Raw genomic sequence first — 27939 nt, forward strand, 5'->3', positions numbered from 1 at the left:
TCTGTATATTGTCTGTCTATTGTAGCTCCATCGCTTTAATCTCAATTTAGATTGCTGCTGTTGATCCTCGCCCTTTGACCTCAGTTGATTACAGGCCATGGTAACTTATAGGTGATGATCCTAAAGCTTTGACAACTTCTACTGTCAATCTGAAAGGTGTAGATAAAGTATGACAAAGCAACCCGCAATAAAACACATTCAATATCTATAGTTTATGAGGAGTCACACTCTGTAGAATCTGCATACTGCGACTCGCAATGTAATATAATTAGCCAGTTTTTGATCTGAATTCCTTTATTCCAGCTCATAATGTCATCCTAGGTTTCAAAATGAAACAGTGCTTTGTATGAATCACAGAAATCCATCAGACGAGAATCATGCATGCTATGCAGATTCCTTCTATCAGGCAGTGAAGCCAGAATAGGAAAAACAAATGGGTTTAGGAATGCATTCTAGGTCAAGGTGAGTCTGTGTGTGAAACTGAATTTGTAGATATACTGTAGAGTAGATGTGTCTCAGGGTTGTGTGCGTAGGCGTGTTTGCAGGGCCAGAATACAAGGAACTGAGCTCTAAAAAGCACCTGTGAATGAACAATAGTGCACTTTGGAACTGCTGATACGCTCTACACTGAATCCACAGTTTTCGCAGGATCAGGCGTGAGCCCCACAGTCAGAGAGGGGTGTTGTGGCTAATGCAGAGGTCGCTAAAACAACAAGAGAACGAAGAAACCAGAGAGGAGCATTGGAGCACCATAGATCTGATCCTGTAATATGAAGGTAATACTATTCGTGAAATGGGACAGGACAAGTTAAAACGCCTTCCAATTTGTCCAATTACCACATACCTGCATGGTTTTGTGTGTTCTTCAGTTGGTGAAAGGTGATTATGCTGTATAAGATTGTTATTGGTTTGAATCCAGATAAGAATTTTAAAGTGTCCAACAGGTCAAATGTTTTGCTGTGTTGTATGTGTGTTGTATGTGTGTTGTATGTGTGTTGTATGTGTGTTGTATGTGTGTTGTATATTCCATTACCATATCGTTCTGTTCCTTTATGTGCACGTAATTATGTCCTATTTCAGCGTTTCCCAAACATGGGGTTGTGATAGAAACTATGAAATAAACCATTTTAAAAATGTGCTTGGTTCACAGAACCGGGGTTACCTCAGTAACCTCTGGTAGCCGCTAGATGTGGTTGTAATAAACAGAGGGGTTTCTGTTTCCTTCCTACAAATGTGACTCTATCTTTTGAATGGTTTAAGCTACAAAATGTTATGACCCCATCACTGAAAGCTAAGACTCTAAGGAACACTCATGTTTCCCTCTACAATGCCAACAAGCCGCGCAGGACTCATTAAAACAGAGTGGACAAGACCAGGCACTAAGCAGACTGGGGGGAAAATAACATCCTCAACGAGGACGTTCTTTTCTACATAGAAGATCTTACAGAATTATTGCCTGATGATCTTCTGAACTTCCCAATACCTTTCCGATGAATTTCAGTCACTTCAAATCATACTTCTTTCAGATTGAAAGGCTGTAAAAAGTCAGACTGATTTGTAATAGACTTATAGCGGCAATTAAAAAAGTCAACATTTTTTTTGTAATATCAACATTGGTTCGCAAGGCCAAAGAAGTTCAGGAACCCCTTTAGTTTATTTTTATTTTTTTAATTAAACCATTTAAAAAAACAAGCACACATAAAACCTGAAAAAGCCATACATGCACATGAATAAAATCATTGAGGATAACACACAATAACGTCTGGGACTTATTTCCATTGTGGTCCTCTTGAGACAAGATAGCTAGACAAGATTGAACACAGTATGGCTGTGAAATAATACAACAACAACAGAGAAGAAGAACCTCTATCTCATCATTCCAGTCACATCATAGGGGTTATTCATATGGGTACAGAAGACATCAAACTTATTTTAAATTTATTTTTAAAGCTGCCCAGAGAGGACATTGTTTTTATAAGCAGAGGAAACTCTTCCATTCAAGCTAGTACCTTACCCAGCATTACTCCTGAACCTGTATAAGCACACATCAGCAACACCTGCTCTGGTGCTGTGATTGTGTGCATCCCCAACACGAGGAAAGTAATCACTTAGATATCTGGGTGCAGGACCATAAATACTCCTGTAAACCAAACCTAGTCTAATCTGGGAAACCCTAGCCTCAACAGGCAACCAGTTTAGTTCCTGAAAGCAGCTCCTGCCTATGTGAGTAGTACATGGACTCACCTTCAATACTAATCTGATCAGTTTATTCTGGGCTATCTGGAGCTTCCCCTTCATAAGTTTAGATAAGCCCACAAACCAGGAAGTACTATTATAGTCAAAATGGTATTGAATGAGGGCAGTAGCTAGCACTTTCATGGAGTCCTTATCAAGCAGCTTAGACTTTCTAGCCAAAAACGTAGTCCTGGCATTAACCTTCTCTAGCACCTTATTGGCCATGCTCACACCTCCCAAGCTTCCATCAAGGATACATACCAAGTAGCTAACAGAAGTTTTAATAGTCAACACCTCCCCCCCTTAACTCCACTCTGATTTCAGACGACCTACACAATTTAGGTCTGGATCCAAAATAATTACTTCAGTTTTCCCTAAGTGCAGAGATAGCTTATTATCTCCAAGCCATTTGCTAATGTTAGTAAGCTCTGTGCTAAGTATGCTCTCCAACATAGTTTTACTTTTGTGAGACACCAGAAGTGTAGAGTCATCCGCATAAAGAAAAAGACAGCAAGAACAAGCATCTTTCATATTGTTAATATACAATAAAACAGCTGATGCCCAAGCACGCTCCCTTGCGGAACGCCACAACTCATTGGTTTTGCCTGAGACAGTGAACCATTAACCTCTAATACTTGGTCACTACCTGACAAATAGGACTTTACCCAGCCTAGAGGGATACTGCTTATCCCCAGTGCTAGTTTGGAGATTAGGAGACAGTGGTTGACTGTATCAAAGGCCTTCTGTAGGTCAAGCCGTACCATTCCACACAGATTTCCCTCATCAATCTCTTTCCTGATGAAGTCAGTCAAGTAAAGTAGACATGAATCAGTGGAGTATGTTTTTCTAAAACGCGACTGAAAATCATACATTAGACCCTGTTTGTTAACATATTCATACATTTGCTCATCTACAATTCTCTCCAGGATCTTTGATGTTACACAGAGGATAGATACAGGCCTATAATTCCCAGGATCATAATTCCCCTTCTTATATAGAGGTATAACTTTAGCTTGTTTCATGTCCCTGGGAGAGAGATTAACGATATGCGTAATACAAGGGCCATTTTGCTCAGCAGAATCTATAAGAAACCTTTCAGGAATGTTATCCTGGCCTGTGGCTGGATAAACTCTGCCAGCATACTGACTATTTTGGCTGTTGCTACCTTTGCAAAAGAAAAAGAGTTTGGCTGAACCCCTAACTCTACATAATACTTCTTGACTTGGTTGCTTCCATACAAACCAGAACTGTTGGGCAGCTTGCTAACCAGCTTGCTGAATTCATTGGCAACCTCTGCGTTTTCATATACCATCTGCCCTTTGATGTTCTGTCCAATACTATTTAGTTTGTTTTTGGTAGTACTACTACAGCCTAGTTCCTTAAATGATTTCCGAAGCTTTTTAGGGTCATTTTTGTTCTCAATTATTTTCTCAGCAAAGTAACCCCTCTTAGCTTCTTCCATCCTGCTCTGTGCTTCATCCATCCTGCTCTGTGCTTCATCCATCCTGCTCTGTGCTTCATCCATCCTGCTCTGTGCTTCATCCATCCTGCTCTGTGCTTCATTCATCCTGCTCTGTGCTTCATCCATCCTGCTCTGTGCTTCATCCATCCTGCTCTGTGCTTCATCCATCCTGCTCTGTGCTTCATCCATCCTGCTCTGTGCTTCATCCATCCTGCTCTGTGCTTCATTTCTGTGACGTTTATATAGGACAAAATCATGATGCTCTTGAAAGTTCTTACATTTTTTAATTAAAGACCTCATTCCTTGATTGGATAGATTCTAGAATCTCATGATTAAACCAAGGGCTAGATCTCTGCTTTACCCTGGACCCGTCTAATGGGAGCCATCACATTCACCACATCAAGGAATCTACATTTAAAGACTTCCCAGGCACTGTCTTACCCCTACACTCTCTAGCACAGGTGACCAGTCAATTTTACCCACTTCCTCCCTAAACCTTTCAACACCTTTCAACCTTTTTTGAGTCCTCTAATATCTTTACAAATCCTCCTTGTGCAAAATGTAATAAAAGGATCACTGATTCCATATACTATTACTCCACTCTGCGAGTCCACTCCCTCTCCACTCCCTGTCATACAGTATATACAATATGTACACAGCACAAGAGCTCAAAGGCAGCACATGTGGCACTTTCCTTTTGTTCGCTGTCGTGAACACAAACGTGCAGGTCCGCAGATTAAACTGTCCCCAAGGAGAGAACAGCTTTACTGAATATGCAAAATGTTGTAAAGGTAAACTTGACCGAGGAGAACGACCTATTATGACAGATAATGTTCAATGCACATATAGGTGTAGTCTTCTCTTTCCAAGAGAAAAGGTTTAGCCTACAGTTGATGCTTGAATAGTGCCATAAAGTTTCTAGCCTTACTCAATCAATCAATCACATTTATTTATAAAGCCCTTTTTACATCAGCCAATGTCACAAAGTGCTGTACAGAAACACACACTAAAACACCAAACAGCAAGCAATGCAGATGTAGAAGCACGGTGGATAGGAAAAACTCCCTAGAAAGGCCAGAACCTAGGAAGAAACCTAGCGAGGAACCAGGCTCTGAGGGGTGGCCAGTCCTCTTCTGGCTGCGCCGGGTGGATATTATAACAGAACATGGCCAAGATGTTCAAATGTTCATAGATGACCAGCAGGGTCAGATAATATTAATCACAGTGGTTGTCGAGGGTGCAACAGGACAGTACTACCTGGTAGAGTTTCTCACACCACAGATGTTTTACTGCTGATGCACCTCTTATGTGTTTGCTTCAGGCCAATGGAACTCCAAGGAGATGGTGTATATTTTTTTTTTGTTATTTTCTTACATTTTTTACCTTTATTTAATTAGGCAAGTCAGTTAAAGAACAAATTCTTATTTTCAATGACGGCCTAGGAACAGTGGGTTAACCGCCTTGTTCAAGGGCAGAACGACAGACTTTTACCTTTGCAGCTCAGGGATTCAATCTTGCAACCTTTCGGTTAATGGCCCAACGCTCTAACCACTAGGCTACCCTGCCTCCCCATGTGTATCTTTATCTCTGACGGTCGTTGTTGGGAACGAGGCATACTGAAACAAAGCATTATTCGGATATCAATGCCTGCTCCAATTTTTTTAAATCACAGACATTGTTGATAAAAGGTGTTTTTGTAATGTTTATTCAAATTTTCACGGATAGTTTGCATATAGAATTGGAGAGTTGTTTGTGTGTGCAGGGATTAGGAGGGGATCTATTCAGTGAGCCGAGTGTGTCAGTCATCCATACTCTTTTCAGACAGTTTTTTTCTTAGTGCTCTTCTCTGCCGGTAATTATATCTGAGCAGCTCGGGCTTTCTTGTCTCTCACAATGCCGGGAAGATAACACGACCATGTTAGGGCATTGCTGTTGCTGAGATCCCTTGTCGAAGCAGGGTTGTATGGTAGTGCATCTAATTTCATTTCAGTCTGAAATTCAACAGACAATTTGTCAATCTGTCTCATTACCCCTTCTGTCTGATTCTATTCAGGTCCTGAAACTGTTACTATAATTGGAACAGGAGTTCTGACATCATTCTTAGCAGTGTAGGTTGTCGGTCAGCAGGGTAACACACTATGGGTCTGCCTCAATCCTCCATCCCTCGCTTACTGTCACTCTTTGAAGATAACCCTTAATCCCCACCTATATGTCCCTGGTAGAGCCCCCCTCCAGATGTTCAGTCTGTCTTAATGAGACTGGTGCTCCTAATAATAACTCTTCCTCCCTCCCCTCCCCCCAAGGCCGCTACAACAATCACAACCACTGAGATACAGACACACAAGCATAGCCCATCCGATCAAACACAACCCCTTTCCACACCTCGATGAGACTTGTTAACAATGCTACTCCAGGCAATGTGTGAAAATGATGTTAGCTTTTTCATAAAAGCATGAAACGTAGTACGCTTGTATAGTTTTGGGTCCTGGACATTTTCAGACAGGGAGCCATCGCAAAAACGCCTCTTGGCAGCCAATTCTATTTTCTGCCATAGCCGGTCAATCCATTTTCCTTCATATGATTATATTGGTAATATGAATACGGATTACTGCCAGTACAACATCATAAACAGTTTTCATTATTATATAATGGTCGTTTCTAAAAACGTACAAAATAGAATATATATATTTTTTATACATAATGCTGGAAAGTGAAGCTCAGTTTGGGGGTAATGCCATCAAGCATTTTTTAGTCAACCATTTTTGATTCTGCATCACCAAAAATGTATGGAGTCAGCCATTGACACCAAGCTAAGGCAGGAGCAAGCAGGATTCTGGGACAAGGATGTATGGTCCCCCCACTTCCTCATTCTCACTTCATAGACGTCAAGGCTTTTGCTAGTATACATGGTAAAACTCTCTGGAAGATCTTGAGATCCGATTCAATATACACTAATCAAGGTATACTATTTTGACCACTTTGAATGCAGTGTCATTATGGGCAAGTCTGCGCGGTTCACTGTGCAGTCTGGAGTGAGACAGTGTTCCATCATCTCTCAGAACCTCTTCCTTATTACTATTGACTGGATCATGACCAAAACCACATCATACAAACCCAGAGATATTCAGTGGACCCTGTTTTCCCAGATGTAAGATCTCTAAACTTAACCAAAAACCTCACATTGTGCATATGCCCAACTCATCCCATCTGGAGATCTGATCAATTCAGCCTCAAAACAAATACCCCCTATATAACAGCAATGTCAAATCAGTTGTATTGTATGCTTTGTCTGTGTTTGGAGACAAATCTCAGGCTAGGGTCTTGTACACTCTGATCTACTATGACCCTGTTGGTCATCCATGTACTTATTATAACTCGTCTTGCCTAAATGAACAACTGTCTGGTGGTCAGATGTACTCTGCTGTACTTTCTTGCCTAAATTGACAGCTTGTCACAGCTCGCACTCCAACCTTTTACTATGTACAGCTAAAGAAGGTTTCTTCCAGCCACATACAGTAGCTGCTGCTGCTTGCTCTTTGGGGTCTCGGCCAGGTTGTTGTAAAGCACTTTGTGAAAATCGCTGTTGTGAAAAACGCTATGTAAATAACATTTGTTTTCATTGATTTTGATACGATGCGAAATGAGCTTAATTGATGTTATATTGACTGCTAGTGCCATCATAAAGGAGAATTGTGAAGTGTTCAAAAATGAAAATTCTGTTCAGAAATATAAGCTGAGGAGTGGTGAGTGGCATTTGGGACCAGCAATCGCTTGAGGTACATACCTGCCCATGAAATCACCCCATGAGCTCCCTGGGTGCAGACCAATCAAATGCCCTTCCTGTGTTCTGTAAATTTAAGCAGCGTCACACAGTATCCACTTCCATAACCAGGAGCAAGAAGACAGCAGCTGTATGGCTTTTTATGCCACATACATGATATTCTATTGTGTAAACATTGTCAGAAACTGAAATTTTACTGGATTGTCTTCCATGGCTTACCATGGTGGTCCACTAGTAAACAATCATCTGAACAATTTGTGATGTTGTGCATGGCAACATTGTAATCCGTAAGCATCAAAACATCGGTGTACACATCACCTTTTCTGTGTTATCAGGTTTGGTTCAGCAAATACGAAGTAAAATACATTGTCCAGTTATGTCAGAATAGAGAAATGTCCGCCACGGCCACCAGGAGGCGTTTTGCGATGGCTCCCTTTCTGAAAATGTTCATGCTTTTATGAAAAAGTGAACATATCACCTAAAATTAGGCACATATCACCTGGACTATAAACAACCATATTTTTTGTATCTACCTCAGCAGCATGCACTATGCACAGCTAATTAGGAAGATCAAAGGTTACTTTTGTTCCCTCTGCTAGATAAATATAATTATTTCATTTCACCCTCCATGTACAACTACGATATCCCAAACAAGGACATTTGATATGTCTGATAGGCTTTGTCATGACTGCCTTTTGTTTGATCTCACATTTTCTGTCTTCCAATCAAACACCCTCCCTGCCTGTGTTTTTCACCAGTTACCGCGGTGAGGATAGGTCCTTTACTGATCTTTACCCTTCTCTCGCACAACCAATGGACTCACACTGTTGCATTTGAATGTTGTCCAGGAGTGTCTGACTCACATGTTATCAAAGCAGGATATAGTATGTTGGTTGCCCCTGGATACTTATCTACAGTCAGTTATGCATTCCCAATTTTTAAGGTTATGATTTGGGAAAGGTAAGCTGATCCTAGATCTGTGCTGAAGGGAAACCTTATGAATTACATAAGTACTGTTTTATAGTGTCATCTAATCCATTCTACCACATAGTACTACAATACTCCCATATTCCCATTACTTTTCATCTTAATATGCCAACTCAAGCAAATTACATTCATGCTTTTCATTGGTTGTCATGCAAAGACGGACATACAGTACCATGGCATGTGACATCCATGCAGAAGTAGTAGACTTAAAATCACATTGTTCTCTTGTAACTTGACAACTATGAGCACTGTCAATTCCAGGTGGACATGTTTTCACTGTCTGTCGCCACCCAGCAACTTAGACAATGAACATTCATCCGGGTCCCATTGAGTATTGCAGTTTCCATAGCAACAGGGACAGAGTGATGGAGAGTGGTCGAGAGTGATGGGGAGTGTGACAGGGAGTAGGTGAGGTAGAAGTCGAAATAATGTGTGTGTGTGTGTTTGTGTGTGGGGGGAGCAAGAGAGAGAGGAGGATGAGAGAGAAAGAGGAGGATGAGAGAGAGAGAGAAAGAGAGAAAGAGGAGGATGAGAGAGGGAGCGAGAGAGGAGGAAGAGAGAGAGAGAAGGGAGGATGAGAGAGAGAGAGGAGGATGCAAGAGAGACAGAATGTCTGTGTGAGGGGGTGTTTTTTTCACCATCAAACCTTCTATTTTTGCCAGAGCATTCATTCATGCAATTTCCTCTCTCTCTCTTCTTCTTCCAGGTGGATGGAGTGGCAATGAAGCTGTCTGCCTGACTGAGCATCTCCTCATTATCATTCCCCCTCCCCTCTCTTCATCCATTTCCCTAGTCCTATCTGCCATCCCCCTCTCCACCACATACAGAGCCAAACAACTACCACCACCGATCACTAACACCATCGCACACACATATAGAGACACAGACAAACACACACACACTACCCCTCTCTCCTGGGATACGATTTGAAGATTCACAAGTGCAGCCTCTCATTTGTAATCAGATGAAAGAGAGGATTATCTCAAGGTTTGCCCAATCTTGTTCCCGGCCAGGATAGAGGGACGGAGGAGGAAGAGGAGGAAGAGACTGGAGAGGAGGGAGGGCTCTGTGGATGGTGCGTGGCGAGAGGAGGTCACCTGTAGAGAACCACTTTCCTTTCCTTTCAAACAACCTGGACTAACAGGGGTTTATCCTGGGATCCTGGGGGATAACTTGACTCTGACACAAAGAAAGAGAGAGAGAGTAAATAAAGAAGAGGAACATAAGGATCTTATATTTTTTCTAAAAGGTAAGCAGGGGTTACAACAGAGACCTTTCAGGTTGAAAAAAGTGAAATCGCTGCATTCCAGAGGTGTAGAAATATTGTTGTTGTGTTTGTGTGTGTGTTGTGTGTGTGTGTGTGTGTGTGTGTGTGTGTGTGTGTGTGTGTGTGTACGTGGTTGGGAGTGGGGATTTTACTTACAGGTTATTTGGGGGGGGAATGAATGCAGGCCTTGAGTGAGTCAGTCAGTCACCATCTGGCCCTGGTCTCATACACACTTCAGATACTTGGCGCATTAGTATTGTTTAGGTGTGTCTATAGCATAGTAGCAGGAATATCCCGTTGTTGCATTGCGTGAGGTATATTCTGAAATGTTTGAAGCATTTATGTAAAAAGAAAAAAGGCAACTAATGCATTTATCTGACTTCTCACACCTCCATTTTCATACTACCACACATCAGGTGTTGTGTTCTGGTGTTGTGGGCAAAGTGTTGGTATTCCTTTCTTTATTACTGACTGGTCGCATGCTCCTATAAACCTTTAGGCCATATCACCTGCCTGCTTTGTCTATTTCCAGAAGTGACCTAACCTCTGATTTTACCAGCTTAGACGTAACCAATTTATAGGAGACAGATGACTTGTTGTGCCTCTATGTGTAACGGATGTGAAACAGCTAGCTTAGTTAGCGGTGGTGCGCACTAAATAGCGTTTCAATCGGTGACGTCACTTGCTCTGAGACCTTGAAGTAGTAGTTCCCCATGCTCTGCAAGGGCCGCGGCTTTTGTGGAGCGATGGGTAACGATGCTTCGTGGGTGACTGTTGTTGATGTGTGAAGAGGGTCCCTGGTTCGAGCCCGGGTATGGGCGAGGGGACGTTTTAAAGTTATACTGTTACATTGGTGCCGTGACCTGGATCACTGGTTGCTGAGGAAAAGGAGGAGGTCAAAAGGGGGGTGATTGTAACGGATGTGAAACAGCTAGCTTAGTTAGCGGTGGTGCGCACTAAATAGCGTTTCAATCGGTGACGTCACTTGCTCTGAGACCTTGAAGTAGTAGTTCCCCTTGCTCTGCAAGGGCCGCGGCTTTTGTGGAGCGATGGGTAACGATGCTTCGTGGGTGACTGTTGTTGATGTGTGCAGAGGGTCCCTGGTTCGAGCCCGGGTATTGGCGAGGGGACGGTTTAAAGTTATACTGTTACATGTGCTTAGTTACACTTTATTTGGATAGTCCAGATAGTCAACTATCTGTTCATAAGCAACTGCTTGCTAAGGTTAAGGTTAGGGTAAGGGTTAAGGTTAAGGTTAGGGTAAGGGTTACGGTTAGGGTAAGGGTTAAGGTTAGGGTAAGGGCCAGGGTTTAGTAGATACTGTAGTTGAAATGTTACTGATGGTCTGTAGATGGTCTGCAGAGCATGTACAGATGGACTTTCCAAAAAGTGTTACTCTGTGCTCTGTACTTCAGGTCAGCTTGCCCACTGACACCAGGCCCTACAGTGATTCCATCGCACAATGTTAAACGACTTACACAAACACATAATGTTGTAATTGACTGTGAAAACACTCAGCTTTGAGCTGTCAACACAGATGACTTCAAGAAATACATTGAACAACACATGTCATGCATGTTATCCCAAAAAGACTGTTCATGTTGTTGCAACTGCTTTCTTATTCAGTCTGTAAAGCCCTCACAGAGCCCCTACACGTTACTAATGAGGAGGTGTACCATGGGACTGGGGTGGGATGGAGAGCTACCATGGGGCGTTAGGCTCCCAGGGTAGAGCAGGCTCATTGGTGATGCTTTTAAAGCTAAACTGACCCTAGAGGCCTCTTATGTGAAGTAGAATAACAAGACACTAAATGGGAATGAAATGCACCATTTTAAAAAGCCCATAGAAGGGTATATAGAAAGGCCAAATTCAAATTCTATTGTTAATGTGTACCAGTCTGGTTTTAGACCAGGACATAGCATCTTTTCAGCAGCTATGCTCGACTTAAAGGACGTGTTAAATTGCTTAGATCATAGGAATCACTGTGTTGCTTTATTTACAGACCTATCCAAGGCCTTTGATACTGTTGACCATCCCCTACTCATTCAAAGGTTGTCTGAAATGGGCCTCGGCCAGATGTCTCGCAAGTGGTTTGGGCGCTGTCAGAAAAGGACACTGTGTGCTTTCTGATGGTGTCAAGTCAATATCACTAAAGGTGTCCTGCGGTAGATGATTTTGTGACCGGTCCTCTTTACTATTTATATCAATAATATTGGTCTATCTGCAAAAACCTGTAACATTCATCTGCATTCAGATGACACTGTCATGTATGCTGTTGCTCCTACTGCTGACCAGGCTGTTGGCGCTGCAATCTGACCTTGTTGCCTTACAGAAAGCCCTCGTTGATTTCAAATGTGTACTTAATGTGGGAAAAACTAAATGTTTGTTGTTTTCTAATTCTCATACAAATATGTCAGATGGTTCTCTCAGCGAGCGGATTCCAGCCTATAAATATCTAGGCTTTTGGATTGAGAATGTGAGGTTTAAAAATATGACTGAGCTAATTAAGAAGTGGAGATTTAAAGCAGGCTTCTTTTATTGAAGAGCACATAAAGAACATGCACCATACATACACAACGTATCTTTGCAGTCTTACACAGGAGAGTAATTACATTGACATGTTAAGGGTACATTTTGGCTGTATAGAACACATATTTCAAGAGTCTAAATAAGAATAAATAAGAAAACCTTCCTGCCAGCTCTTGATTATGGTGACAGCATTTATCAGAATGCAGCAACCACTACTCTAAAACCCCTGGATACACTGTACCATAGTGTGCTTCGCTTTATCACAGGTAACAGGTTAAATACTCATCACTGCATCGTTGATCAGGAGGTCGGCTGGACCTCTCTAAATTCCTGTAGATGACTTAATTTCTACCTTTTTGTTTACAAAGCTATGCTGCACAAGTTTCCAACTCACTTCTCTGTTAAAGTAGAAAAATATGAGGCACCAAACCCGCTCACAGGGTTGGTTAACTTGAGGTTTGTTGTGTCTCTACCGACCTAGGTCGATTAGTTCTAACACCTCATTAGGGCAGCTTAGAATAATGATGAGGAATGAATTCACTGAGGTCTGAGTGTGTTTTGGTTGAAATAATTTCTTTGTGAAATGTAGTATATCTGTCACGTTCGTCATAAGGAGTAGACCAAGAAGCAGCGTGGTATGTTTCCATCCTGTATTATGGAATAGAAAACTTCAAAGAACAAACGAAACGTGACGCTATAATAATGCTCACAGGCAACTAAACATAGACAAGATCCCACAAAGCACAATGGGAAAATGGCTACCTAAATATGATCCCCAATCAGAGATAACGATAAACAACTGCCTCTGATTGGAACCATACTAGGCCAACATAGACATATAATTCACCTAGATAACCCACCCTTAAATCACACCCCGACCTAACCAACATAAAGAATAAAATCTCTCTATGGTCAGGGCGTGACAGTATCTGTAACTGCTGTATCTTGTAGTTGATATTTTTGCTGTTTTATTGAATTAGCATGTTGATTTGTGAATTGTTTGTTCTTAGGGCACTATTGAGAATGAGACCCGTGCTTCTACACCTGCATTGCTTGCTGTTTGGGGTTTTAGGCTGGGTTTCTGTACAGCACTTTGAGATATCAGCTGATGTACGAAGGGCTATATAAATACATTTGATTTGATTTGATTTGATTTGGTCTCAATTGGGCTCCACTGAATAAATACAAGTTAAAAAATACATAAAAAATAATACATGTTAATAGATTGAGCAAAACATCCTTTTAATCATCATTCCTGTGTTGGGAAGCTTGTCGTTGGTTAAGTGAAACCAGTTTCATGTATACAGTATAAGGGTGTTTGACTTAAAGGTTATGTGACCGAGGTTTAGCACTGTAGCCGACATCGTATCATCACGCCATGTCACAAGTTAACACATCCAGTACAAAAGCTTTAGAGAGGCTACATTGGAGACATCCCTTAATGCTCTCAAAGAAGACACAGACAATCCTGTGTTTCTCCTGTAATCTTATAGAACATTGAGGGGCTGATCCAGACCTAATCTGACGGGCTAGTCTCTGCCACTGTGAGTGAGGGATACCTGGCCAGTCTGCTCATGGTGTAACAGATGTGATTGTACTTCGTAACTCAATTTCTTTCTTTCTTTTTATTTAACCTTTATTTAACTAGGCAAGTCAGTTAAGAACAAATTGTTATTTACAATGACGGCCTACCAGAAGGCTAAAGGTTTCCTGCGGGGACGGGGGCTGGGATTAAAGAAAATTTAAATAATCACAATATAGGTTAAAACACACATCACGAGAAGAGAGACACCACAACACTACATAAAGAGAGACCTAAGACAACACAGCATGGTAGCAACCCAACATGACAACAACATGGTAGCAACACAACATGGCAGCAGCACAACATGGTGCAAACATTACTGGGTACAGACAACAGCACAAAGGGAAAGAAGGTAGAGACAACAATACACCATGCGAAGAAGCCACAAGTGTCAGTAAGAGAGTTTTTGAATGAAGAGATGGCGATAAAACTGTCCAGTTTGAGTGTTAGATGCAGCTCGTTCCAGTCACTAACTGCAGCGAACTGAAAAGAGGAGCGACCGAGGGATGTGTGTGCTTTGGGGACCTTTAACAGAATGTGACTGGCAGAAGGGTGTTGTATGTGGAGGATGAGGGCTGCAGTAGGTATCTCAGCTAGGGGGGAGTGAGGCCTAAGAGGGTTTTATAAATAAGCATCAACTAGTGGGTCTTGCGATGGGTATACAGAGATGACCAAAAAATATATAATTTGGTATTTGTTTCATTAGTCTATTGTTGATACAGTCCCAAAATGTTTTGCATGTCAGCAATCAAGTTTTCAAGATAAATAACTTTCAAAATACAGAAATACAGCCGGTAAGATGCATTTAGCATCATATTTTGCATCATCGCAAAAGTCAATATATTGATATGCAAGCAGTAGGTCCTGTTCTGAAATAATGCATTCCATTTTCATATTTACAATGTGTACGAATTTACAAAACACATTATACAGGCTGTATTTTGAAGAATATATATGTTGGAAACTTGACTGCTGACATGCTAAACATTTTGGGACTATATCAACATGAACTAATGAAACAAATACCAAAAGATAGTTTTCCTATAAAGTGTCAAAACACTTGGGCTAGACTTGACTTCAATTATTTTAAAAACATTTAAATTCTAGCTGTCAAGTCTGTCGTTACAGTACACTAGCTCCCAGCAGGATGATGAGTCATCTCATAATAAATCAATTAGCATAGTACCAGATCACTGGTTTCATCATGCATAGACTGTGTACAGTAAGCTCCCATTGACATAAATAAGAGCTTATGTCCCTGTCTGTTTCCATTGTGTTCCAGGGCTTTCCCATGGCAGAGAGTGGGCATCCCGTGTCAGCACTATACCCACCAGGGGGCAGTGTGTCCCCTGACTCTGCCCTCTGCACCGACCCCCTCCTGCCTCTCTCTAAGAGTTCCACAGATGGGCTGACAGGTCCTCTGAGGCAGGAGGAACTCAGGAAGGGCTTCAGTGAGCATACGGCTCCATGCTCCCAAAGAAACAAAGAAACGGGCAGACAGGGGCCTTCTCAGGTCGTCCAGCACAACATCCAACCGGACACATCTCTCCGCGTGGACCTCAGGAATGCTGTCCGCCCTCACACAGCCCATCACCACGAGGAGGGCGTCACCAATCATGGTCACCAAGCCTTCGGAGAGAGCCAGGCGCCCCACCCCTTATCATCATCACAGAGAGACCTGGGAGGACTGGATCTATCCAGGCTGAATGTCCAGAGGAGTCACTCAGATCCCCTCCACATGCTCAGGGAGGTCCCTGCCCCTCCACCTCACAGTGAAACCACCTGCCCTTCGTGCCCAGGGAGAGAGTACCTTTCCCAGGATGCCTCTCGTAAGGCTTTCTCCACCTTAGCCTGCAAGCAGCCCTTGCAGCTCCAGCACTGCAATACAACCACAACCAACCCCACTGCCTGCAGACGGGGAAACGGCGGGGGAGGCAGACCCACACAGCAGCCTCAGGCCGGGTGTGTCAGGCTCGGTGCCCCTAGCCCCTCTAACACAGCCGCTAAGGTCGGCGGTGAGGCCCAACGCCTACAATCATGTGAGGAGGCCATCTGCTATTGCACTTTCGTCCACCCCCACGGGACGTTGAAGGACACTTTTGCAGCCTACTGCCACCCCCAAGCCATCCCCACCCCTGCCCAGCTGCTGCCACACCTTCCGGGCACAGAAGCTGAGTTCAGGGACCAGAGGGTGCTCCCGCCTCACCTGGCGCCTACCCTCCTCTCCTTCCCTCGCCTCATGTCCTCCGTCAGCGAGACAGGGCTGGATGCCAAGCGCCTGCTGCAATGCTGCAACCTCAATTGTAACCTCAACTGCTCCTGGGCCAAAACTCTACACCCTAGTGGAGCCCTGCAGCAGGACATTCAGAAATATAGCTGTATGAGCAGCAACAATGGAGCCACCAGGGACACAGGGACCATGATGTCCCCCAGGGAGCTCAGGGACGTGGGGGTGCAGACGGGCCAGGTCCACGAGACGTGTCGGGCCCACGTGTTCCCTCAGGTCTGCCTGGTGGAGGAGAACGGGAATGAGAACGGGAACGGGAACAAGAACGAGAACGGGAATGAGACAGACACGTCCCAGAAGCCCCCAGTGAAGGAGGTGAAGTGGGATGCGGAAGGGATGACATGGGAGGTGTACGGGGCTTCTGTGGATCCTGAGGAGCTGGGCCTGGCCATCCAAAAGCACCTGGAGCTGCAGATCAAGGAGACTGCTGGCCTCGCTGCCAAGCTGTCCCGCCAGGATCCAGCTACATCCAGGAAGAGCATTGGTGGTGCCATTGGCTGGAGGAAGAGGAGCGGGGTGTGGGGCTATATCAGAACCCCAGCCTGCTGCGCACGCTCCAGCACGGCCGTGGACTGAGAGGGGAAACCTGAACACTGGGTTCCATGGTCAAGATGGCAGTTGCTTTATTACACATCAAATGTGACTCCAATTCACCAGAGATAGTGTCTGGATTAGGTCTGGATTAAGAGAATCTGTGTGGCTGTCAGAATCATGGCAAGTGTACAAGAACCTACCATCATATTGCTGAAAGAGGTGAATGGAAAGACAGTGAAAGGTTCCATTTGGATGGATTTGATTGGTGACGGTACCTTCATCATCACCGTAGATGCCAAGTGATAGAACAGAGTGCTGCCATAACAGTCATACAAAGTGATATAATGTTTTCTTACTCATTTAAGAATGTTTTATTTACTGGGGGGGGGATAACTCGATCTGAACAAGGGGTTTCTGTAAACGAACATGCATAAAGGTATAAACAACACAGTGTAGGAAAAGAAAGCTCCAATACACGACAGACTTCAAATCACTATGGCTAGAAATATGTGTCTATCTTCCTCTCATTTCTGATGCTATGATTTAGTCAAATTCTGTGTGAATGTTTGAAACATACCGTATACTGTATAGGATTTAGCACATGGTAGAGACCACAGAAATGTATACCTTTTCACAATCACTTCTACCGCTCCGTATTCACATAGAAAATATATAGAGAATATATATATATATATATATATATATATATATATATAGAAAACAATGCTGAATTGACAGTACGTCATTAGACTAGCATAGAGCAAGACTTAAACTGAGCTCCGATGATTCATGCATCATCACATCATACAATATATTCATGCACATAACAATGGGTGAAATGGCGTGTTTGTGAATACATTTTTCATTCCATTTTTCAACTTCTCTTATATAAACAGTTATTGCGTTTGACCCTTTAATGCCAGAGGTAGACAAACTCATTCCATGGAGGACGTAGTGTCTGCTGGTTGTTGATTTTCCCTGTTAATTAAGACCTAGACAACAAGGTGCGGGAAGGTCCTTATAATCAGTGGCCTTAATTAAACAATGAAGTACAAGAGAGGAAGCAAGAACCCGCAGACACTCAGCCCTCCGCGGAATGAGTTTGACACGTGCTTTCATGTATATGTTCTGTGTGATGATTGTCTTGTGGACTCAAAACCACAGCCAAATAATTATTTTAGTCATATATCTAACCAGAAGGTTCAAAGTGAACTGTTAACCAGTAAACAGTCATGTTGTTTATCAAATAACAATCACTGAAAAGATCCACACCTCTACTCTGAGTCTGAATTCTATCACTACTGTAACAGTATCTTGTCAATTTACTGTGCCATAGCAATGTACGGCATTGGTATTGTAAAATGAATGAGTTACAACTAGCCGGTTAGATTGATAAACCTGTCAAGTATGTAATTTACAACATATTGCATTTGCGAGAGATTTTGACCAATCACAACAGGTGCTGTAACCTGATTTAAAGTTGATTTTTACTGTGGCTACAATGCAGGAAGAATTGTTTAATCATGATATCAGGTGTATAATGTTGAAGAAAGCTATTGATGTTTATTAAATAATGACCAAGCTTGGCATTAAAGGGCTCTTTAGTTTTTTTACAGTATAATTTGAATACAATTTTTTCATCCTACTTTAGTAATAATCACAAAGTTGCCATTTCAGGTCACACACCTGCAGTTAGCACAGGTTGTTCAGTATTGTTGGGTTTCTATTGGAGGCCATGAGACCAGATGGCAGGTTAAATAGGAGTCCTTATCAGTAGAATATTACTGCTGTTATCAAGTCTTTAAAACACCCACCTGTATTGATGGTTATCTGTATTGATTGTTATGTCCAATGTAAGTCCATTTGTAACTTGGCAAACCCAATAATACCACAAATGAAGGGTCAATATACAGTATGTCTCAGATAATGTGTTCTAGGCTACTGTTGATATCAGCAATAAAGTATCTTAGATGAAGTTGTGATGGTGACGTCTAGGAAACTGTGTTTCCCCCCTCTGTATTATGGAGCCTAAACGGACCTCTGGTGACACTAATGTCAGAGTGTAACACTAATGCAGTCACTACAAATAAAAAACATGTTTTTTCTTGCTGTATCAGAATCAATGTCACTGGAGTGGCAAAATTCACAACATGACAAATATTTTTATTTGCAATTGAGAGCTTGGTAAATGTAACCATTGACCATGCATGATATCAAAATGATAGTGTTAACCATGTTTTGAGGCTATACAGTGTTCATTTAGAATCAAGGAAGTAAAACAAGCTTATATATTGGGTTCTGATGGCGCACAACAGTTGAACTAAGCTCATGAGGCATTTATACGTTATTTTCCTTAAGAATCAATGGTTGTATATCAGTAATAAAAAGTCAAATTAAAAAATACGTACCAACCGAAGATTGCCCCTTTAAATGAAACTGCATGGTGTGTGTGTGTGTGTGTGTGTGTGTGTGTGTGTGTGTGTGTGTGTGTGTGTGTGTGTGTGTGTGTGTGTGTGTGTGTGTGTTTGTGTGTGTGTGTGTGCGTGTGTGTGTGTGTGTGTGTGTGTGCACGTTTGTGTGTCCTCTGCTCCTGAGGAGAAGGTCCAGCTGTATGAGTTGGTACAGGAAGCCAGAGTTTGGTCCATTATGGCATCCACCAGAGAAAGGTATATCATCAGATACGCCAGAACACCACGGCGGCTGATGCCCATAGCACAGTGGACAAACACCTTGACTCCAGGACATACATAGTATTATACCTTAATAACCATTTTGTTTCAGAGCGGTGTATGTGTGTGTTTGTGACTGCACTCAGCGTCTTGAGTCATGGTGGTATAAATTAAATCTGCAGTGGGGTTGAAGTGAGGATGAAGGTTAAACTCCGTGTCATCTGGAGCCTCCACCACACCATAGTACTCCACCGGCAGGTCGCTATAGTAACCTGAGCCAGTGATGATCCGGTGACAGCCGTCCGTACTGTTTACGATGTGGGTGATACCCAGAGATGACAACAGGGCTTTATCACGAGCCACAGCCCTGCATATTACATACTGTTCTATAAACTATAATTCTACACACACACACACACACACACACACACACTCCGATGTAGAGGTTGGGCCATAAGATCTGACACAACTCTGACAGATGGAATGTTTTCTCTTGGTTGGCTGACAGACCACTGCAGGGGCAGAGACCAGTGTGTGTGTGTGTGTGTGTGTGTGTGTGTGTGTGTGTGTGTGTGTGTGTGTGTGTGCCTACTGGTTGCCGATGTAGCGGTTGAGGTGGCCGGTGGGCCGTTGGTTGGCTAGCAGGATCTCCAACCGCTCAGGCAGACGGACACTCACATCACCGCTCCCTCAGAGACATGCTGACACAGTCTGGAGAGGAGGTGTGTGTCACAGTGACAGCTAAACCAGAGCAGAGCAGAAAACAATCTGGTCAGGTCAACAATTTCAAATAAAACGTCTTTCCCCTCTGATCCAAGTCAACTTACTTTTGACAGGCAGCATAGTCCCTCCTCTCACTGTGTCTGCTCCTCTTCCCACACACACCTGCAGTTAGTTTCCATTTTTAACCCTTTGTAATTCCAAACCTTCTCACCAATGACGAAAACATCCTCCAGAATTTACTGGACAGCTGACACTTCAAAATGTAGAGGAGTTATTGTTCATACCATAGTTGTAATAGACATCTGAAAGTAATAAAACAGACACCAAACTGGAAAAAAAGTACCTTTTTAATTGTGTAATCTCATTATTAGTGTTTCAACTGATAGATTCCCAGGAGACAATGCTCAGCTGCACAACTCACAGCAGGTTCAACTATCACCACTGGCTAACACCGGGATGTTGAAAAGTTCAAATTCTTTAGATATTTTTGATTTTAAAAGGCATTGAGCATCGACATTATCTCCATGGAATCCTGCTACCGCATTATATGGTATATACAACATGCTGTGTATATACAACATACAGTATATACAACATGCTGTGCTTTAATACCAGTTTGTACCTACTGTAAACGTCCTACAACTACATATTTTCAACCAGTATAAAGGATTGTGTGTGAGATGGATAGATAGATATGAGGTGAGACGAGCGAGGGATGGGAGGAGAGAGGGATGAAAGAAGGACTGTCAGAGAAGAGGACATAGTCTCCTCTTGCGTGTGAGCTGTGTGTCGAGGGTGAGCAGTAGTGACAGGAAATGTCTGTTGGGGTAGATGGCGCGTCGCTGGGTCACATGTTTGAGCGCGGTGCGAAGCGGCAGACGACAGTGCATCATCAGGAACGCCAGCACCAGCGTGGCGGAACGACTTATACCCATGATGCAATGCACCAACACCTTCCCTGGAGAGGATAGAGAAAGTGTGGGAATAAAGAGAAAAGGAGGGAATGAAGGGAGAGGCAGAGTTTGATGAAGGAACTCAAATGTCCCTAGAGACAGTCTTAAATTAACTATACAGAAGTAAACACCTGCATTAAAGTGCCCCTACCATCTTTAGTCTTCAGGGCCTTGTGTATGAAGTCAGCTGCAGGTTTAAAGTACTGGCTGAGGTCAAAATGGGATGAGTCTTCTGTAGGGAAGCCACAGTACACACAGGTGTTTCCATAGTAATCCTGGTCACCGATGCTGCCCTGCTTACAGTGAGCTGCGTTCAGGATGTGTGTGATGCCAAGCTTCTTTAATGCACCCCTGTTCTGAGCTATGGCCCTAAGGGAAAAACAGAGGGTGAAATATATGGGGAGAGAGAAGTGTGAAATGTGAGATTGCATAACTGTTTGAACAGAAATAACATGCAGAGAACGGATTAATCAGTGAACAGCCTGGAATAATATAGACAAGATTTAGACAAAAAAATGAGAGCAATATTCAGTAATTCCATGTTCAGTATGTGTTCAACAGTGTTCTGTAAGGTTTAGTAGTGTTCAGCAGAGTTCAATAGGGCAATAGAGTCCACTATAGGAACTTGAAATGCTGAATTCCAAATCAACCTCTAGCCTCTGACCCTTAGCCTCCACTTTTTAGCTCTTACTCATACCTCTGTAGAACCAAAAGGATTGGATAGGGGGATCCAATATATTTAATCTATTATTATCTCTATTGCCGTATTTCTAAAACCCATCCAACCCAGGGGCAGGGGTAAGGGAATTTTGAAAAGAAAACAAAAACTTACACGTTTCCGATGTAGAGATTAGGCCAGACCTCATCTAGTGGTGTCAGTTCAAGCTTGCAGGACTCCAGGATTGACTCTAGTTCTTTAATAGCCACCAGGTCTTGCTGCTCTCCCTTTGACATTCTCCCTAGACAGTGGAACTACCTTGACTGACTCAACTACTGCAGCCCTCTGGCCGTGTGTGACCAACTCCAGCAGGCGAGGGTGTGTGTGTGTGTGTGTGTGTGTATGGGGGTGGGGGTAGGTGTGTGAGGGACATAAGCAGGTGGCTGCTGGTTGTCCACCGATTTAGCTCTGGGTTCAGCCTGTTCTTTCTTTCTCTCTGTTTCTTTCTCAGTCTGCCTCTCTCTCTCTTTCAGTCTCTCCCTCTCTATATATACAGTGCATTCGGAAAGCGCATTTACTCATCAATCTACACACAATACCCCATTTTAACAAAGCGATAACCATGTTCAGAAATGTTTTCAAATTTGTTAACAATAAAAATAAAAAAATAAAATACATAAGTATTCAGACCCTTTACTCAGTACTTTGTTGAAGCACCTTTGGCAGCGATTACATCCTCAAGTATTCTTGGGTATGCCGCTACAAGCTTGGCACACCTGTATTTGGGGAGTTTCTCCCATTCTTCTCTGCAGATCCTCTCAAGTTCTGTCAGGTTGGATGGGGAGCGTCGCTGCATAGTTATTTTCTGGTCTCTCCAGAGACGTTCGATCGGGTTCAAGTCCGGGCACTGCCTGGGCCACTCAAGGACGTTCAGAGACTTGTCTCAAAGCCACTCCTGCGTTGTCTTGGCTATGTGCTTATAGCTGTTGTCCTGTTGGAAGGTGAACCTTCGCCCCAGTCTGAGGTCCTGAGTGCTCTGGAACTTTGCTCCGATTATCTTTCCCATGACCCTGACCAGTCTCCCAATCCCTGTCGCTGAAAAACATCCCCCCCAGCATGATGCTGCCACCACCATGCATCACCGTAGGGATGGTACCAGGACTACAATACGGGGTAGAAAAATAAGGAATGGAAATTGAGATAGGATACAGATGGATTAACAAAGGCAAAGAAAGAAAGAGAGTGATGTAACAGGCATTACATCACAGCTAAGGTCATCAGATGACAGGAGGGAGGAATGGAGGGGGAAAGGAGGTGTGTGTTTGTGTCAAATCAAATTAAATTAAATGTTATTGGTCACATACACATGGTTATCAGACGTTAATGCGAGAGTAGCGAAATGCTTGTGTTTCTAGTTCCGGCAGTGCAGTAATATCTAACAAGTAATCTAACAATTCCCCAACAACTACCTAACACACACACATCTAAAGGGGTGAATGAGAACATGTACATATAAATATATGGATGAGCGATGGCCGAGCAACATAGGCAAGGTGCAATAGATGGTATAAAATACAGTATAAACATATGAGATAAGTAATGTAAGATATGTAAACATTATTAAAGTGATCCATTTATTAAAGTGGCCAGTGATTGGGTCTCAATGTAGGCAACAGCCTCTCTGAGTTAGTGATTGCTATTTAGCAGTCTGATGGCCTTGAGATAGAGCTGTTTTTCAACCTCTCTGTCCCAGCTTTGATGTACTTACACGTTGTTTATAATTTGTGTGAGTGTGTGTTTTCTGTACCTGTACTCCAGGTTAATGATCTGCATTAGAAATATTTTATTGGGGAAGACACGTTGTTTCTGCTGCCATGAGAGGATGTTTGCGGACGACACAACAGTGGTAGGCTTGATTACCAACAACGATGAGACGGCCTACAGGGAGGAGGTGAGGGCCCTCGGAGTGTGGTGTCAGGAAAATAACCTCACACTCAACGTCAACAAAACTAAGGAGATGATTGTGGACTTCAGGAAACAGCAGAGGGAACACCCCCCTATCCACATCGATGGAACAGTAGTGGAGAGGGTAGCAAGTTTGAAGTTCCTCGGCATACACATCACAGACAAACTGAATTGGTCCACTCACACAGACAGCGTCGTGAAGAAGGCTCAGAAACCTCAGGAGGCTGAAGAAATTCGGCTTGTCACCAAAAGCACTCACAAACTTCTACAGATGCACAATCGAGAGCATCCTGGCGGGCTGTATCACCGCCTGGTACGGCAACTGCTCCGCCCTCAACCGTAAGGCTCTCCAGAGGGTAGTGAGGTCTGCACAACGCATCACCGGGGGCAAACTACCTGCCCTCCAGGACACCTACACCACCCGATGTTACAGGAAGGCCATAAAGATCATCAAGGACATCAACCACCCGAGCCACTGCCTGTTCACCCCGCTATCATCCAGAAGGCGAGGTCAGTACAGGTGCATCAAAGCTGGGACCGAGAGACTGAAAAACAGCTTCTATCTCAAGGCCATCAGACTGGTAAACAGCCACCACTAACATTGAGTGGCTGCTGCCAACACACTGACATTGACACTGACCCAACTCCAGCCACTTTAATAATGGGAATTGATGGGAAATTATGTAAATATATCACTAGCCACTTTAAACAATGCTACCTTATATAATGTTACTTACCCTACATTATTCATCTCATATGCTTACGTATATACTGTACTCTATATCATCGACTGCATCCTTATGTAATACATGTATCACTAGCCACTTTAACTATGCCACTTTGTTTACTTTGTCTACATACTCATCTCATATGTATATACTGTACTCGATACCATCTACTGTATGCTGCCCTGTACCATCACTCATTCATATATCCTTATGTACATATTCTTTATCCCCTTACACTGTGTATAAGACAGTAGTTTTGGAATTGTTAGTTAGATTACTTGTTGGTTATTACTGCATTGTCGGAACTAGAAGCACAAGCATTTCGCTACACTCGCATTAACATCTGCTAACCATGTGTATGTGACAAATAAAATTTGATTTGATTTGATGTATGTTTTTTTTTACCCTTATTTTACCAGGTAAGTTGACTGAGAACACATTCCCATTTACAGCAACAACCTGGGGAATAGTTACAGGGGAGAGGAAATTAGCCAATCGGAAGCTGGGGATGATTAGGTGACCATGATGGCATGAGGGCCAGACTAGGAAATTTAGCAAGGATACCAGGCTTAACACCCCTACTCTTACGATAAGTGCCATGGGATCTTTTAGTGAACACACAGAGTCAGGACACCCGTTTAACATCCCATCCAAAAGAGGTCACCCTACACAGGGCAACATCCCCAATCACTGCCCTGGGGCCCTCCAATACCACTTCAAGCAGCATCTGGTCTCCCATCCAGGGACCAAACAGGACCAATCCTGCATAGCTTCAGAAGCAAGCCATCAGTGGGATGCAAGGTGGTATGTGGCTGGCTTGGATCGTGAGGAAGGCTCGGACCAACGCAGCAGACCTTGCCTAGTGAACACAATAGCATACACACAGTGACACACCAGTCACACGCACGCATGCACACACTTACACACAGCCCATACCTATCATGTAGCTAAGCAATACCCCCAAATATTTTTTAGGCCTTAAGGGGCTCAAATTGCCACTTTCATAATGATTTTCCCAAAAGTGGTTTGTGATACAAATGTTTAAATCCTGTCAAACATCCTTCCTTCCAATGAAGTTTATAGCCAGAAAAATCTGAGATACCACAGATCTGTTCTGCTCCCCTGGCGTGGAATCACCCAGCTGACACACACAACACACCATCACACACTCCACATCCAAACATACTTGGTCAAATTAAATCAAAGTTTATTGGTCACGTATGTAAGGTTCTGTATTTATTTTCTTAGTCAACCTTGTGTTCTGTTTTGTTGTATTCTTGAATGTAGCCCTGTTTCTTTGTGTTCTTGAACATAGCCCTGTCTTTCATTTTTGTTCATTGATTTGAATATGTGGACATCTATAAGTACCTAGGTGTCTGGCTAGACTGCAAACTCTCCTTCCAGACTCATATCAAACATCTCCAATCGAAAATCAAATCAAGAGTCGGCTTTCTATTCCGCAACAAAGTCTCCTTCACTCACGCCACCAAGCTTACCCTAGTAAAACTGACTATCCTACCGATCCTCGAATTCGGCAATGTCATCTACAAAATGGCTTCCAACACTCTACTCAGCAAACTGGATGCAGTCTATCACAGTGCCATCCGTTTTGTCACTAAAGCACCTTATACCACCCACCACTGCGACTTGTATGCTCTAGTCGGCTGGCCCTCGCTACATATTCGTCGCCAGACCCACTGGCTCCAGGTCATCTACAAGTCCATGCTAGGTAAAGCTCCGCCTTATCTCAGTTCACTGGTCACGATGGCAACACCCATCCGTAGCACGCGCTCCAGCAGGTGTATCTCATTGATCATCCCTAAAGCCAACACCTCATTCGGCCGCCTTTCGTTCCAGTACTCTGCTGCCTGTGACTGGAACGAATTGCAAAAATCGCTGAAGTTGGAGACTTTTATCTCCCTCACCAACTTCAAACATCAGCTATCTGAGCAGCTAACCGATCGCTGCAGCTGTACATAGTCTATTGGTAAATAGCCCACCCATTTTCACCTACCTCATCCCCATACTGTTTTATTTATTTACTTTTCTGCTCTTTTGCACACCAATATCTCTACCTGTACATGACCATCTGATCATTTATCACTCCAGTGTTAATCTGCAAAATTGTAATTACTCGCCTACCTCATGCCTTTTGCACACATTGTATATAGACTCCCCCTTTTTTTCTACTGTGTTATTGACTTGTTAATTGTTTACTCCATGTGTAACTCTGTGTTGTCTGTTCACACTGCTATGCTTTATCTTGGCCAGGTCGCAGTTGCAAATGAGAACTTGTTCTCAACTAGCCTACCTGGTTAAATAAAGGTGAAATAAAAATAAATAAATAAAAATTTCACCTGTGTTAGTTACTCTCCTGGTCTCATCAGCTCCTTATTTAGTTCAGTTCATTCTGTTTGTGCCTTTGTGAGGTATTGTTAGTTTTGACTCCACTAAGCCTTTTCCTAGCTCGTTTGTGAGAACCAGTTATAGCCTTCAGTCCTAGTTTTGATTCACCTGCCTGTTTGCCTACCTGTGTATGACCATTCCCTGCCTGTGACCACGATTCCTGCATTCTGCGAAGGTGAAATAAACACCTGTTTACACAAGAGGTGTCACTACAGTCCCTGGTTCAAATCCATGATATCCACATCCGGCTGTGATTGGGAGTTCCATAGGGCGGTGCACAATTGTTCCGGGTTTGGCCGGGGTAGGCCATCAATGTAAATAGAATTTGTTCTTAACTGACTTGCCTAGTTAAATAAAGGATTTTTTATTTTTATACACAATCAAAAATCTAAAGAAGAATTCAAGAAATGACAGAATGAGTCCAATTATCAATCCAAATCAAATGTTATTTGTCACATGCGCCGAATACAACAGGTAAGGAAAGGGAAAGGGGGATACCTAGTCAGTTGTGCAAATGAATGCGTTCAACTGAAATGTGTCTTCCACATTTAACCCAACCCCTCTGAATCAGAGAGGTGGAGGGCTGCCATAATCAACATCCACGTCTTCGGTGTAGAACTTATCGTGAAATGCTTATTTACAAGCCTTTAACCAATAATGCAGTTCAAGAAATAGAGTTAAGAAATATTTTCTAAATAAACTAAAGTTTTTTTAAAATTATAAAATCAAGAAGTAACACAAGAAAATGGCATAACAATAACGAGGCTACATACAGAGGGTACCGGTACCCGAGTCAATGTGCAGGGGTACAGGTTAGTCGAGGTAATTTGTAAAGTGACTATGCATAGATAATAAACAGCGAGTAGCAGCAGTGTAAACAGACAGGGGTGCCCAGTTGATGAATTGTTCAGCAGTCTTATGGCTTTGGTGTAGAAGCTGTGAAGTCCTAGACTTGGTGCTCCGGTACAGCTTGCTGTGCGGTAGCAGAAAGAACAGTCTATGACTTGGGAGACTGGAGTCTTTGACCATTTTTGGGCCTTCCTCTGACACCGCCTGGTATGTCAGGAAGCTTGGCCCAAGTGATGTACTGGGCCGCATGCATTACCCTCTGTAGCGCCTTACGTTCAGATGCCGAGCAGTTGCCATACCAGTTGGTGATGCAATCGGTCA

The 27939-nt window shown here is 43.0% G+C and overlaps 2 protein-coding genes across 3 annotated transcripts; one reads left to right on the top strand and one right to left on the bottom strand.

Moving 5' to 3' along the window:
• Positions 1 to 546: 546 nt before the first annotated feature.
• On the top strand, positions 547 to 19070 carry LOC115135146 (uncharacterized). The gene is made up of 3 exons (XM_029669497.2): positions 547 to 776; positions 9172 to 9714; positions 15129 to 19070. Exon 3 carries the CDS (start codon positions 15138 to 15140, stop codon positions 16707 to 16709), a length of 1572 nt encoding a protein of 523 aa, XP_029525357.1. The 5' UTR covers positions 547 to 776; positions 9172 to 9714; positions 15129 to 15137; the 3' UTR covers positions 16710 to 19070.
• Positions 19071 to 20388: 1318 nt separating this feature from the next.
• zgc:153981 (dual specificity protein phosphatase family protein) lies at positions 20389 to 22052 on the bottom strand. Of its 2 annotated transcripts, none has more exons than XM_029671933.2 (3): positions 21845 to 22052; positions 21164 to 21381; positions 20389 to 21017 (listed from the first exon to the last, which is right to left on the bottom strand). In XM_029671933.2, exons 1-3 carry the CDS (start codon positions 21964 to 21966, stop codon positions 20806 to 20808), a joined length of 552 nt encoding a protein of 183 aa, XP_029527793.1. In that variant the 5' UTR covers positions 21967 to 22052; the 3' UTR covers positions 20389 to 20805. The 2 variants fall into 2 exon arrangements, with proteins under 2 accessions (XP_029527793.1, XP_064878893.1); XM_065022821.1 differs by having other exon boundaries at positions 21164 to 21373; positions 21845 to 21964.
• Positions 22053 to 27939: the final 5887 nt, after the last annotated feature.

This window comes from Oncorhynchus nerka, linkage group LG10, assembly GCF_034236695.1.
Source record: "Oncorhynchus nerka isolate Pitt River linkage group LG10, Oner_Uvic_2.0, whole genome shotgun sequence".
NCBI lineage: Eukaryota > Metazoa > Chordata > Actinopteri > Salmoniformes > Salmonidae > Oncorhynchus > Oncorhynchus nerka.